Here is a 16,439-nt window from a genome sequence, read left to right as displayed (position 1 = left end):
CTTTGCCCCTCCCTCTGCTCACACTCTGTCTCCCTGTCAAAATAAAATAAAGACATGAAAAAAAAAATTAATAGTCACTTCATTGTATTTAAATAGTAATCAGTAATCACTTAAATATTACTACTGCTTTTAAAAGTCACTATGCAAAAAGATTTGATTGAAATGGAGAGAGCTTCAAAATCATAGCAAATCATGGGGCGCCTGGGTGGTGCAGTCAGTTAAGCATCCGACTTCAGCCAGGTCACGATCTCGCGGTCCGTGAGTTCGAGCCCCGCGTCAGGCTCTGGGCTGATGGCTCAGAGCTGGAGCCTGTTTCCGATTCTGTGTCTCCCTCTCTCTCTGCCCCTCCCCCATTCATGCTCTGTCTCTCTCTGTCCCAAAAATAAATAAACGTTGAAAAAAAAATTAAAAAAAAAATCATAGCAAATCTTTGTGAAATCAGCTACTAAGAAATACTTCATAAATTTGTGTCCTTTTTCTTTCAGTCATCTGTTTGTGTGAAAGGATATAAAATACAGATAGATTACAATTATGTATATTTACAGAAAAACTATTTTGTGCTTTCTAAAAAGCAAACTAAAAAAACAAGCTGTAAGTTTCTCAGTACCATGCGAATTTGGGGCTTCTTGGAAAAATGTCTGATTTCTACATTCAGGGCAAGGACATTGCAAGATGAAGTTAGAGAATTTTGTAGTGCCAGGAAGTGAGGAATTGAGTGAGTGAGAGAGAGAGAGAAAGAGAGAGAGAGAGAACGCGAAGGGGGAGGGGAGGCAGAGCAGGAGGTGCCACAGAGCGAATAGATGAAAGAGATGGTCTGAAAGAGCTCCTGATGGCCAAAGCTGGAACACTTTGAGTACTGGCAGTATTCAGTTCAGCTAAAAGAATAAACATGTGCAATCCCACAGTGATATACATGAGTAAATGAATAGAACAAATCTTCCTTCAGAAGAATTCCAAGCAATACATGTAGATACTTCTGTCTCCATGAGGTGGAGTTAATTCCCCTTACCCTATGTATGGACTGAACCCTGGTGACTCACTTCCCCAGAGAGTAAAAGGAAAACAAAACAAAAGGAAAAACAGTAAGGCGGCAGATAGCACCTTAGCCAACGTCACTAGGGAGAAGTTACGTTGAGATGGTGCTTCCCTTGGTAAGTGATGACACCGCAAGTCTATGGTGGTCTCCCCAAACAGCTATAACACCAGTCCATTCCTCAAAAATTCAGACCTACGTAGGCTGAGGAAGAGTCAACAAAATATGAGACTGGTAGTCTTCTAAAGTGTCAGAGTTAGAGAGGACTGAGAAACTGTCACCAGTTGGAGGAAACTAAGGAAACATGCTGACTGAATGCATTGTGAAATCCTGAAAAAGAAAAGACAAGACATTTGTGAAAGCTGGCGAAATCTCAACATGGTCTGTATTTCAATGAATAGTGTTCTAAGTTAATGTCTTAGATTTGACACACATGCAGGTTACGTACAGTGTTAACAGTAGAAGAAGCTGAGTGAGGGTGTATGGGAACCCTGTTCTGTCTTTGGAACCTTTTCTGTTTATCTGAAATTATTCCAAAATAAAAGTTTTATTATAAAGAAAATAGCAAAAACAAATTCTCATTGAAGAAATTGGACATCCGACTGATGGTATGTTTTTAGCTAGCAAAAATCCTCTTTTGGAAAAAAAGTGACATAAAAACTAATGTTTATTGACAAAAACCAAACAGTAGAGTGTAATCCATATGTTTGTGTATATATATACGTATATATGGATTATATAGATTTGTTATATACATATACACACACATACATATTCTGTGTATGCAGATTCAAATGATCAGAAATGGACATTATGAGCGGCACCTGAATGGCTCAGTTGGTTAAGCGTCCAACTTTGGCTCGGGTCATGATCTCACCATATGTGAGTTTGAGCCCTGCATCTGGCTCTGTGCTGATAGCTCAGAGCCTGGAGCATGCTTCAGATTCTGTGTCTTCCTCTGTCTCTGCCCCTCCCCTGCTTGTGCTCTCTCTCTCAAAAATAAATAAACTAAAAAAAATTAATAAATGGACATTATGAGTAGCTATTTCAGTAAAATAGAAGTATGTCCTTTTGATTTTGTTCTTTTTTTAATTTTTTTAAACGTTTATTTATTTTTGAGACAGAGAGAGACAGAGCATGAACGGGGGAGGGTCAGAGAGAGAGGGAGACACAGAATCGGAAACAGGCTCCAGGCTCTGAGCAGTTAGCACAGAGCCTGACGCGGGGCTCGAACTCACGGACCGCAAGATCGTGACCTGAGCCTAAGTCGGACGCTTAACCGACTGAGCCACCCAGGCGCCCCATTTATTTTGTTCTTTAACCCTTTTGTATTCTCAGTTCTTTTGCAAGAAGGTGAAATATTTATAAGAAAACAGGAAATCAGAAGTAGTTCCTAAGTACTTATTTTGGAGTGCTGTATTCAAATACATTTTTATTTCTTTCAAACAAATAGGCTAAATTACCATTTCAAATTATATATATGCTTACTTTATGTAAGTGGCTTGGTGCATGAAGGTCAATAAAACATGAATTAGCTAAAACATACAATTTCTCAACTAATATTTGTAAGTATTATTTATCCAAAACTCAAGCTGCTTATCAGTCAACATTCTGAACCATAACCAAAGGAAATGACATTCTTGTCTCTCTCTCTCCACCCCTCCATACACACACACGCACACACACACACACACACACACACACACAGACACACCTATGCATATATCTATATAGAATGATGTTTGGATAATTCCTCACATTAAATAGGTGGGTAGGTGGGTAGATGAATAACTGTAAAATGTAGAAGGATGTGCACCAACCTTTTGCCCATATTGATCATATTGGTGATCTCCTATGTTCAGAATTTACTTTCTACATCTCTGTTTCTGTATTAATTTCCTTTCAATTGGAAACATACATTATATTTTAGTAAAAAAAATATAGCAAAGATAGTTTTTAAATATTAAAATCTTTAGATGGTAAACCCTCCTCCAAAATATCCAAATTCGGAAAGTAACGACTAACAATGAAATTAAAATAAAAAGAAAAGAAAACAGCCTTCTCTACCATGACATTTTGATGAATTGGGCACGTTACCAGCTCTCTGAGTTATTGTTAGAAACAGAATCGGGGAAGCACTGTGATTTTGCATTCAGTCTTTGACTAGCCATTGTTGTTGTTCAGATTGCTTAAACAGTTCAGCCATACATATTTAATCACTGCATAGAAAACTTAATTCTAGGGAGTGATAAGCAATCAGGGTAATAGGGGTGGGGGGGAAGGTGGCTTGTCCCAAAATAAGCACAACATAGTATTAGATGTCAAATGAAATTTAAATATATTTTTGTAGGAAATAGAATTAAATTCTGATAGTTTTTATAATATCCCAGACTCTCTTCAGAGTGTACAGTATGTTTTTCTGTAAGAATTTTATATCACAGATTATTTAGAGGAATTTTGTAATTTCAAAGACCACTCTAAGCTCACGTCCACATACTGATATGCAAGTTTTAACTTAGTCATAGGAGAACAGCTTTGGTTTCATAATGCAAGAGAGCTGGCTTGCAGAGCATTCTATCAGTTTCTCGAATGACCATTGACCACTTACCATTTGTCAGATGAGTGTTGGTCCACATGAATAGGGTTCCTTTATGTGTTTCTTAAAATTCTAGGGCTGCATGAAGAGATCAACCATGCCCATCCTTCTCACTTTTTCCATTGTCCTAAAAGTGAGGACGAGAGGCACCAACATTTGTGGTATTCTGTGCCTGGAACTGATTGTAGATTTTGATTTAGAAGAAGATAGGGGAGGGGTGAATTCTTTCTTCTATCTAAGCTCAGGGAACATTTCCTTCCTGAGAGATGAATGGGGAATATTTTATGTCAATTAATATATATTGAAGGTGTATAAAACAATGATGTGTCTATTATTCAACTGTCACTGACATGAAATTGACTGCAAAATTACTTTCTGGAGTTCAGAATTTACTCCCTCCTCCTGACTTTTCGTTTATGTACTTTTCAAGACAAAAAGTAATTTCTCCTGACTGCTGGATTATAAATTCAACCTGGGATTTTATAATCATATTCCACTTTTTTTCTCTCTTACCTCTCATCACAGATGATAAAGATATTGCAATTGGAATTCAGCTGTGACAGTATAGATGATTAAGCTAAAGTCTAATTGGCTTTGCAGTGTTAGCAGAAGCCTAAATTTAATGGTTGGTTTTTCCCCCATAGTAAAATAAACCTCTGTGATTTACAGCCTTCAAGAACAGAATTCTGTTGATTAAGAAGGTCTTTTTATGGACGGTAATGAATTGACTATATGGATGAAAATTTAAAGTGCAAAGTTATATTTTTCTTTCTGAACTTTGTAGAATGCAACAATTCTCTAATTAAATAAGAACTAAATAGGAGCAAAACTTGTAATGGCAAGTGACGCACAAAGTGGATGTGGCCGTGGTGACTACATTCTGTCCCACCACTGAAGCTACCATGGGGTGGCCCGCTTAAAGTATTCCCTGTGGCAACTGAAGCAAATGAGTGCCAGAGAACTAGGACAGGAGATGAGAAAACATTTCTTCAGGAGACTTTAAACTTGTTATTATTTTTCTCCAATGTCACTCAGGTATTCTTTAGCAAGACCTTGCCCCAAACTGAGAGGCGGGCTTCATTCAGGCTTGTAATTCTAAAGTAATTAAAGCTATCTAGTTTGACTAGGTTTTGTTTTATTTTTTAAATTTGTTTTTGATGTTTATTCATTTCTGAGAGAGAGAGAGAGAGAGAGAGAGCGCGAGCACGAGCTGTCTCTGGGGGAGGGGCAGAGAGGGAGACTTAGAATCCAAAGCAGGCTCCAGGCTCTGAACTGTCAGCGCAGAGCCCGAAGTGGGACTCGAACCCACGAACTGTGAGATCATGACCTTAGCTAAAGTCAGACGCTTAATAGACTGAGCCACCCAGGTGCCCCATGACTAGGTTTTCTATTATTTAAAAGTAAAAGCTAAAAGGAAAGGATTTTTACAAATATTTTTAATGACAAAGGTCTAATTATAACTAAGCTTCTGTTTGTACTCAAAACTTGATATGAATAATTACAGTTCATCTTTGAGCCATCCCATGGATTGGAATTTACTAACCAATAGTGCATAATAAGTAAGATACATTTCATTTTTCTTTCTGGTGTGAGTAAGTAGCAATTATGAAACTAATCCACTCCCCCCCATCACCTGTTTCTAAGGATGGTGACAAAATTGTTCATGCTTCCAAAAAGTTTATGTAATTTTATGTCTTCAATAAAATTCTCTAAACTCAAATTAGAGTTACTCTAGTCAGAGATGAGGCTAGATATTTGTTCTTGTAACACATATATGGGTAAGGATGTCTTTGCTCATGGTAAGAAAAAACATGGGCAGTCTGTCTCTCTCTTCCAAAGAATGCAGCTAACAAGAAATTTCAGGCAGATGTGAGGTCCAAGAGCAAATAGTAAGAAGCTTCTTAAAGTTCAATTAGCTATAAACTCTGGGTACTACCATAAAGGCTACTGAAAATGGAGTTGAATATAAACCATTAGAAAAATGAGTACACCCTCAAACCTTGCATTCCAGGATCCTTTATTCTTATATCAAAAAATAAATTTGTGAGTGAAGTGTATATTTAAAAACCATGAGTAGCCCCATTTGAGAAAGATAATATTAAAATCTCATAATATATCAAAGATTTTTAAAAAATTACTTTTTTCCAGTAAACTCCAGACTCCCAAGTTAATATTTGAAGCATATAAATAATTAATGGAATTTATGTTGTTAATATTATAATTGAAGTAAGATTTTATGCTACTAAAGGTCCCTTTGATCATTTTTTATGAATACCCTCCATAAAATTTATTTCAGAACACTTAAGCCAAAAGAAGAAATAGAACAAGAACCAGGACTCCAGATTTTTCAGGAAAAAAACTTCTTTCTCATTTATTCTGTGCAGACATCCATTGGAAGTGGGTGTATTTTGCAGTGGGTAGCGACATATAAGAATTGAAATAAAATGTTACTTGTTTCTTCTTTTAGGGGCTGATGTTATCAACTTTGATGGCCACGTTGTGTTACCATATAGATTCAGAAACAAGAAGATGAAAACACTTAAAGATGTCATCGCCTTGAAATTTAAAACCTCTGAAAGTGAAGGGGTGATCTTGCATGGAGAAGGACAGCAAGGGGATTACATTACCCTGGAACTGAAAAAAGCCAAGCTGGTCTTCAGCTTAAACCTAGGTATGTTCTGACTTTTGGCCCCATTCTTTCCTTTTATTAGTATTCCCATTAGTAAAAGGTTAATGTTCCTTAATCCTTAAAACGTAAATTATAAAAAAAAAGCAGTTTCTGTTATGTTTTGTTTTTTTTTTTAAATTTTTTTTTTAGCGATTATTTATTTTTGAGACAGAGACAGAGCATGAACAGGGGAGGGGCAGAGAGAGAGGGAGACACAGAATCGGAAGCAGGCTCCAGGCTCTGAGCCATCAGCCCAGAGCCCGACGCGGGGCTCGAACTCACAGACCGCGAGATCGTGACCTGAGCTGAAGTCAGACGCTTAGCCGACTGAGCCACCCAGGCGCCCCTCTGTTATGTTTTCAATTCATTTTTTTAATCCATAGTGGGTTAATCCATTTTAATTCGCATATACTTATTCATTAGAAAATAATTATTACATTCTTGGCCTAAGCAAGGTACTATACTAATATCTGAGATATGGTGTTGAGCAAATAGAGAAGGTCCTTGAGTTCATGAAATTTATGACCTAGTGGAGGAGTCAGATATTATCTATTATTTTAAAACAACTGGATCAAAAGCAATGACTTCAAATAATGATAAGTATTATCAGCTCCATTAAATAGGCTAAGATGATAAAGGATACTAGAGGCAAGAACGGTCAACATTGGAATAAGTATTGAGGAATATCCTTCCCGGGAAGATACTCAAGCTAAGATCTCAGTTATGACTAAAACTAGCCATGAGAATGTTGAGGAGAAAAAGCAGTCCAAGGTAGCAATCCCTACTGATGAAAATCTGGCCTGCTCGGGGAACAGGAAGGAGGCTGGTGGGGGTGGATGAAATGAGTCAGTGGGAGAGAAGACAAAATCTGGAAGTTGGGGATTGTTCAAATCCTATTAAGATGCTGTACGGCATGGTAAAGGTTTTAGATATTATTCTTTAAGGAAGAGAAACTATAGGTAGGCTTTAAACCATGTGGCCTCATGATCTTATTTTTAAAAGTTTTGCTGAGTCTTCTGTAAAATAAAATGCTTCCGTTTGCACGAGAGGCAAAGCCAGACTTCCGCATCATGCAAGTGAGCGATGGCCCTGGCTTGCGGAGGTGGCCGTCAGCAGAGATGCAGGGAAGTAGGTCTAGTTGGGACATGATTTTAGCGGTAAGTTCAGCCTGCTTGGTAATTAGAAAGAAAGAGAATTAGCGAAAGAGAATTCCTCGACACCTAATGGATGTAAGTGCCGTTTTCAGAAGTAGAGACAACTCTGTTTTCTCTATAGAGTGTCTTCTACGAAAGGATCATGAGTTTCTTCTAATAGAGGAGGTCTAAAATGGACATGGTGCATTTCAGTTGCCTGTTAGACACGGGGGTTGCATGTATGAGATTGAGAGAAGGTGTTACATGGTGTTACCTGAGGGGAGTGGACCGTGGCAGGTGGAACCAGTGGTGTCAGAGACCAGGAAGAGAAAAGATGTGGCTGATGTTTCGGATTCACCTAAGATGTCACGAAGAGGAAGACAGGCAGGTGAATATTGGCTGACGCCCCGTAGAAGTTACTGCTGCCTTTCTCTCCGTGGAATAGAAAGGACAGTAGTTTTATTGACATAGGTTTAAGAAAAGATAAGAAATGTGGAAGCGAGTTTTTCAAACATAATCAACTAGAAATCGGAGAATCGGGAATCAGAGAAATGAAATATTGCCTGGAAAAGGAGTTGAACTAGAGTGAGTTACTCTTTGGTTTGGTTTTTTGTTGTTTTCAAGCGTTTTAAGCCTCTTGTTTGGCTAAAAATTTCAGGATTTATGTAAGAACTTTTTGAAGGGCATCATACAAATTCCATAAAGTCTTCTGTTATAAAGAGTAACAGAATTCTACAAAAATTTACATCTAAAATATATTAATAGCTGAAATTCTCATGTTAAATGCATCCCAGGAGAAAGCTACAAAACTAAAGATTAGAACATGAAAACAGATCCTGCCTCTTTCACATGCTTATCAGTCTGAGCGGTCCAAACATACTAAATTTTATTACTTTGAAAATCAGTATTATACTAAAAAGGACAGTTTCTTTTTTTTAAGTTTATTCATTTATTTTGAGAGACAGAGAGCGAGAGAGAATATGAGCAGGGGAGGACAGAGAGAGACAGAGAGAAAGAGAATACCAAGCAGGCTCTGCACTGTTAGCATGGAGCCTGATGTGGGGCTCGAACCCACGAACCTTGAGATCATGACCTGAGCCGAAACCAAGAATTGATTGTTTAACCGACTGAGCCACCCAGGTGCCCCACTCTAAATCATTTTTGAAACAAGTTTAAATAGAAGACGAAAAGCAGAAATGGGTGGGGAGAGGTTTGATAACAGAAAATAAAATCTAAACACTTGAACAAATATGCATACACACACACACACACACACACACACACACACACAGAGCAGTTGAATTATTTCTAAGGATCTTTATTTTTTCAACCCTTTCTCCTTTTTTTTTTTCTAAAGTGAAACACAGAGAGAAGCCTTTTAAAAGCCATGTGCTTTATATAGGTGTGATGTTACTGTTCTGAAGCAAGTACCCGATCCTGTGACCTCACAGAATGATCATTACCTTTTCACTGCAAAGCAGTTTACTTGCAGATTTATTGATTGACTGGAATTTATGACAGTCAAGGAAATGGACTCACTCAGAGGTCCACTGTGCCTTTTGAATGCCATTACCTAAATATCAGGCATATCTAGCTGCTGCTGAGTCTTGTAGCCATTTAAAGTAATTTAAAGGAATAAAATTGAGTGTGTCCTTTCACTTAGACTTGTTCATGCTTTTCTTTCTCCCTCTCTGCCCCACCGCCACATGTCCATACACAATCATGGTCACAATCCCGGCACGTTTCATTTCATCACCAGAAGGAAAGAAAATCCGATCTAGGAAAACTATAGAAAATGTCAGGTGGAGACATCATTAGCATCCTAACTGTGAGAAAAAAAAAAAGAAAGAAAGAATTCGATGCTCTAATCAGTTGTGTGTTTCTCTTATTTCTGTCATTCTACTTATTCTGAAACCATTATATATTTTTATAGCATTTAGTTTTGCCTGACCACGGAAAGCAATACTTGATTAGGCAAAATAGAAGGCAGTATAAAACGTGTGAACGGTAAACAGAGAAGACTTGAGTAAACATTTTGGATTCTTGCACCCTTTCACTCTCATTTATGGCCTTATTGCCATAAACTAGATTAATGCCACAGATACCTTTTTGCAAGTTTTTATTTTAAAATATAACTCGAGTTAATTTTCCGTGCAATTAAATATTACACTGTGCTTAAAATTAACCGCTTTTGGAGCCAATGAGAACTGGAAACCGTCATGCTGTGTTTCCTTGACCGATAATAAAAATAACAGCAACAATGAAAGACGGTTAACAGGTAACATGGTGTAGCGAGTGCTCACTCTTTGCCAAGAAGTAAGTTGAGTTCTTTGCGTGTACTAATTACTTTAATCGTCATAGCAACCTTGTAAAGCTGCTGCTCTTCTTTTCTCCATCTTACACGTGAGGCAGCATATGTGCAGGGAAGCGGCCAGCTCGCCCAGGATGATGGCGCAAGCCGCTGCTGGAGCCAGCGTGAGAACTCAGGCACTTTGCTCCAGAGCCATGGGCACTGACTCTGTAAGGAACCCATCAGATCTAGCGGAATTCATGGCACCGTGGGGAGAAAAGCTCATTTTTTTTGTTGTTCTTAAAGGAGATGTTTCCCATTTTTAATAACTTTTATGTATTTTGAGTATGCAACTGTTTTTAAGCGTAGTTATAAGCATGCTGGGCCCTACGGCAGTGTCAGGAGACGGGACTTTTGAGGGCAACGCCGGCCTATGGCTGTAAATGAAAAGTCCGCTGCCCCCCAGGGTCACTGTGGTGTCACTGCCTCATTTCTGTTCGTCCCACGACTCAGGAAGCAACCAGCTCGGCCCCATCTACGGCCACACGTCTGTGACGACCGGAAGTCTGCTGGACGATCACCACTGGCACTCTGTGGTCATCGAGCGCCAGGGCCGGAGCATCAACCTTACCCTGGACAGGGGCGTGCAGCACTTCCGCACCAACGGAGAGTTCGACTACCTGGACCTGGACTACGAGGTGAGCGCCAGCACGTGGCCGTGGCGGGAGGGCCCCGGGGGCTGGCACCGTCCTCCACGGCTCTGCCGGGAGACCGTCAGGCACGTCAGGCACGTAGCTGCCAACGCCACCCGTTTTCGACTCCGGGGAAGTCTCATCGTTCAACTTCAGGGCCCAATCTGTTCACGCTGTCGTTTCATTCATTTCTGAATTTCTAGTTTTTAATTGTATTTGAAGTGTTTTAAAAATCTTGGTACCAACGTAATCATTTGAAGGGAACGGACCATCTGTCCTGTCATCAGGGCAATTTAGTAAGTCCAGAATCAAATACAAGATGTAATCTGTCCATTGTTAGTTAATTATGCTATAAATCACCCATTCTTCTTGAGGGTGGATGGACATCATATTATAAACGCAGGGCTGCCTGATATTTATTACAAAATATTGACTGAGAAATTCCAAGTTCTGATTTATATTACGTCATTTATAAATTCATGACTGTAGATAGTTCCTCAGTCAGGTTCTGTTTTCTCAGATATAATTATCATATAAGAAATAAAGTAAATATAGAATATTTTAAGAGGTTGTTCATAAATAAGAGGACGTATTTTACTCCCTAAATGACCAACGATTAAAAAAAATTGTTGATCATATCGATCCCATAAAAACTATATAGTCCCATATTATACAGGTTGGCATTTCAGGTTTTTTAATAAATTATTTGGAGAGCAGTTCAACCTTAAAATGTCCACACAAAATGTTAATCACATATAGAGATAAGAGTTCTAGACAAACAGTGTTACATTTTCTAGAAGAAAAAGGATGACAATGAAAAAAAGAGAGTAGCACTAAAATAAATAGGATGAAATATTATTCAGCAAGAGGTTTCCAAACTTTCTTACTTCGCAAAACTCTCAGTGTGTTATTAATTTTTCCACAGCAATCCTAGACTATTCTGTAATAGTTTGAGCCAAACAACTTAATATATGTTTATAGCCTAACAACTCAGGAGCCCTTTGAAAAAAATGCAGCTAAAATAAAAGAAAAAATGTACATTCGTATGAAAGAAAGAACAATGGTTATTTGCCGATGGGCGGCGTGTTCCTATGCTGTCTAGCTCCTCAGATTTTGGAATCAGATTTGACTGCCATTCTCGTCTTCTGTCCCACTTTTACCTTCATGTGACACTGTTTTTATCAGAGAAACAGCCAAAAACTCATGTTCACAAAGACAGGAAATCATCAAAAGCAGTGTAGTAGGATGTTGGAACGGTGAACTAGTTCAAGCTAGCGTTTCACATAATGCCCAGAACATGTCAAATATCACTGTGTCTTCTTTAAAAATATAAAGTGTAGGGGTGCCTGGGTGGCTCAATCGGTTAAGCGTCCGACTTCAGCTCAGGTCACAATCTCGCGGTCCGCGAGTTCGAGCCCCGCGTCAGGCTCTGGGCTGATGGCTCAGAGCCTGGAGCCTGCTTCCAATTCTGTGTCTCCCTCTCTCTCTGTCCCTCCCCCAATCACGCTGTGTCTCTCTCTGTCTCAAAAATAAACGTTTAAAAAAAAATAAAAAATAAAAAAATAAAAATATAAAGTGTAGGGGCGCCTGGGTGGCTGAGACAGTTAAGCGTCCGACTCTTGGTTTTGGTTCAGGTCACCATCTCACGGTTCATGAGACAGCCCCGCGTCGATCTCTGCGCTGACAGCAGGAGCCTGCTTGGAATTTTCTCTCTCCCTCTCTCTGTAGCCCTTTTCTACTCAGCCCGTGTGTGTACGTGCTCTCCCTCTCTCAAAATAAATTTAAAAACTTAAAAAAAAAATATCAAGTGTATGGTAGCTGTGACCCTTTGGGGTTTCTGTGCTCAGTATGCCTCGCTCCCAGTTTTGAAATTGTGTGTACACACACACACACACACACACACACACACACACACACAGATTTTTAAAAATGTGTAATAGGCTTACCATAAGATAATTGAAAAAGTTAGGATTTACACCTGTGTTTTATATTTTCTTTTCTTTTCTTTTGTTAGTGTTTATTTTTGAGAGAGAGGGAGACAGAGCACAAGCAGGGCAGGTGCAGAGAGAGAGGGAGACACAGAATCCGAAGCAGGATCCAGGCTCTGAGCTGTTAGTACAGAGTCCGACAGGGGGCTCGAGCCATGAACTGTGAGATCACGACCTGAGCCGAAGTCAGACACTCAACTGACTGAGCCACCCAGGTGCCTCTATATTTTCTTTAAATATTTAAATAGTTTCTAAATTGTCTCCAAGATGAATCTGTTACATACATTCCTGTATAGGAATTTAAAATAGATTATGCTACATAAACCTTGATATTGAGACTTTATTAACATTAAAATAAGTTTAAGGTTATCAGAAAATAATTGTATCCATTCCCCAAAAATCTCCTTAAAGCAAAATGATTATTGCAAGGGAAAGAGTGTTAAAATCCCAGAAGTTTCTCTTTTTTTTCTAAATTAGTGTATTTCTTGGCTTAGGTAGCTTATCTCTCCCTGTATGAGAGAACCTAAAGATGAATTATTCATCCTCCATTAATAAACTCTGAAGTATCATACAAGAGATTAGAGATCCTGGAACATTAGCAGTGGGCAAACACAATTCCAATTTTCAAAAAACAGAATTAAAAATTTGGGGTCATACACTCTATGAGTCTGTGGTGAAATCTATGAATATTCATGCACACACAAGACCTTGCATAGAGGGTCAGCACTTTCCTGGACACGTTGAGGCCCATCAATTATACACACCATGTTTGAGAACTTCAGCTGTAGACGACAATGCCTGAGACATTGTTAGAGACACTAGGAAAAATGTTAATTTATTGATAAAGAATCAGGAGTCAGTTGAATTGAGTCAGTCTCTCAGTGTTTTTGCACATATTTCTTTGACTCATCCATACAATAACTAGACTCAGACCCCAAGTGGGGCTTGTTATGAATAATTGAAGTCATTCCTATTACTCAGGAAATTCCAAGGGTTTTAGGAGCTCTGTGCCAGGAACTGGGAACAAAGACCAAATATATTTATTTTACCACACCATGATAGAGTAATCCCATCATATAGACTAAATACAAATCATCTCAAGAACATACATAATAAAAAAAAATATAGAGATGCGTTCTGAGTGGTTATGTTTTGTTTATCGTAATTCAATTTAAATCTATATAATTTAGTTTTTAACAGTGGCTCTGTTTAACAGTCTGTTTTCATGAGCCAGCATGAGTAGGATTCAGCACACCATAGGGGTAAATTAATACCTATAGCCATTCCCAGAGATGTACATCATGAAAGAAACAGTAGAAAACACGTTTGCTTCTTTGAGGTGACTCAATGTGGGCATTGTCTTGTGGAGGATGGTTTAAGAGTTCGCCTTACTCACCTCCTGGAGCCTAGTTACACTGAAGAGTGAGCCAGTCACCATTTGCAGGTAAACTGCTAGCCCCGTGCTGCCCTGAGAAAGTACAAAGGAAAACAGATGCACATCCTTCATCTCGGCCAAAGGGCAGGACCACACACTGACGTTTGGCCTGGCTTCTCTCTTTTCCTCAGCTAAATTCTGGGACACACCCTCTGTGCCTGTTATGCCATTGCCTTTGCAGTACAGTTCTGCTTGGGAAGTAGAGGAATGCATGCCCCTTGATAGCTGGAGCGCTAGGCTAGGATTTGAGAGAGAAACCAGCTAGGATTTCGTAGAGAATCAACTGCACGGCTCAAACTGGACCCAAAGGCTTGGGTTTGTGTCCCTTTTTGCTTCTTACTGGTGTGTGACAGTGGACAAATCATAGTCCCCTTTTGGAAAGTGAATGTAAAACTCCTTTGTCATAGCACTTGAAGAAGCGTAGGAAGCAATAGAAACCACCCCACCTGTCGGTTATGTGACAGATGCCTCCATATAGAAGGTGATGTGGGCAGGTAGCCCTGGGCTCACATGGCAGTGTCGTGGTCATCAAGACCCCAGTCTGCTTTTACCCTGCCGCTCCTCCACCCCCATTGCAAGTCATCCCACGATGGCTCTTCACCTTCCATCTTGCATTCCTAGTGGGAAGGAAGAGTGGAGGAGGCTGTGCTCACCTCCCCTTTCATTTATAGTTCTTAGACTCACACAGGGTCCTACTTTATTCTCACAAGACCAAACCTTGCTTCACGGAGGTTGGTGAATGCCATAGGTTGGCTGGAGAGCTCTGTGCACGCTGAAGAACATTTGCATTTCCCTAAAGAAGGTGTGAGAAAGGACACTCAGAGCTATCTAGCAGTCTCTGCCGCGCTGTGCAAACCCTTGGCAGCTAACAAAATGGTAAATGTGGCTATTTCCTTACAGTCAGGGTTGTTACTGAATGGTGACATCATCAGTAAGCCAATCGTGAGTTATATGAATATATGATTATCTAGCAACTGCAATGGTGGGTTTTTTTGGCTATCTGAATAATTACAATATCAGGCACTTCAGGCACTTCATTTTACTGATGAGAATGCATAATCAGAAGAAGTGACAATCTAATATCACATGATTAGTTGTACTAGGAATTGGGATTTGAACCCACGTCTCCTAGTTGTGAGGAAATCTGGTAAATTGAGCCTCTGTTGCTTCCCTAGGGCACCTCTGATGATGAGGTAGGACATGTGCTGAGGGTTGCTGAAAGCAGGGAAACCAGAGGAGTGCTTAATTGTCATCCCAAAGAAAAAAGTTCCAAAAAAGTTCCAAAATAAATAAACCATACACCTGGAGAAAGAATGAGACAGTATGTTGAAACTAGTATTTAGTAATAACTTTCAAAATGTGCCACTGCATGGGGCACCCGGGTGGCTCAGTCGGTAGAACGTCTGACTCTTGAATTCAGCTGAGGTTATGATTCGTGAGATCAAGCCCCGCTGTCAGAGCGGAGCCTGCTTGGGATCCTCTCTCCCTTTCTCTCTGCCCCTCCCCCACTTGTACGCACTTGCTCTCTCAAAAATAAATGAACTTAAAAAAAAGTATTAAAAACTGCGATGCATGTCATTAAGCATAGAAAATTTTATTCTATCAACTGGGAAAGAACTGGTAAAATAAACTGTAGATGGAAATTATAACACTCCACGTAATTATCAATAATTCTTACCTTTGGTATTAAATATACTTAGTTAGGACCTAATAAGTTCAGTTTAGTGCCACTTGAAAATATTTTCCTAGTATTCTGTTTTAGTTTACAGTATAATTTTCCTTTTGTCATTTCCTAATCCTTTCTATATATTTATTCTCAATCTCCCCTTCTTCTTTCATACATAAACTCTGTGGTAAATGATACATTTTCAACTAGCCATTATTACCAAATTTTATTTTCAGTGAGGTCCTTTGTTTTTTTATATTGTCTCATAAACTATTATTAATTTGTGCTTTTTTCCCCTAAAACTAAGCCTCTACAATGCCGTGACACTAAATAAAAGACCATAATTTGCTAATGGCCTCCTAGAACACAAAGGTCTGTTTCTTATGTTTCAAATACCAAGTCTTGATGTTCAAAAATGTTTAACAACTGCTTTCATTTTCAAAGCTTTATAGGAAAAGTTAATAATGGTACCGTTGAATAATAATTAAAAGAGAAATAACATCTGGGTTATATATCTTGGTACTGCAGCTCTAGTGAATTTACTACTAATTCACTATTAGCAGTAAATATCATTATGGCAATACATATATTAAGTATAATTTTACATTATAGGAAGTTGATACTATACTGCTGTAATTTGGCCAAAGATACATGGAAAAATACGTACTGTCTTTTTATAGGTGATAGCAGCCAGAGAATCACGGTAAGGGGTGTCCAGCTTATTCCCTAGGATTCAGAAGACGTATAATATCTCTCAGCCTCAGTGCTCACATCATAGCCCCCACATCCTAGTATGTTCTTAATGTAGTAACAAGACTTTTTGAACCATTTTCTGTATTCGAATAAGTCTAGTGAATATTTGACTCAATGGTTTTTTAGAGTAAAATTAAGTCTACATAGGATAAATACAGTATTTCTTGCTTTGGGCTGCAGTTTTT

At 39.0% G+C, this 16,439-nt stretch overlaps 1 protein-coding gene across 1 annotated transcript in view; it reads left to right on the top strand.

Annotated features, from left to right (window-relative positions):
• CNTNAP2 (contactin associated protein 2) overlaps positions 1-16,439 on the top strand; it is a 1,981,254-nt gene that overhangs the window by 891,065 nt on the left and 1,073,750 nt on the right. Inside the window, exons 5-6 of the mRNA XM_086687667.1 lie at positions 6,097-6,300; positions 10,234-10,418. Of these exons, the coding sequence (XP_086543793.1) occupies positions 6,097-6,300; positions 10,234-10,418 (389 nt within the window). The remainder of the gene's footprint in view (positions 1-6,096; positions 6,301-10,233; positions 10,419-16,439) is intronic.

This window comes from Puma concolor, chromosome A2 (genome assembly GCF_028749965.1).
Source record: "Puma concolor isolate L17-30 chromosome A2, mPumCon1.1.hap2, whole genome shotgun sequence".
Taxonomy (NCBI): domain Eukaryota; kingdom Metazoa; phylum Chordata; class Mammalia; order Carnivora; family Felidae; genus Puma; species Puma concolor.
Note: the sequence above shows the minus strand (reverse complement) of the source record. Positions and strands in the feature narration are given on the sequence as shown.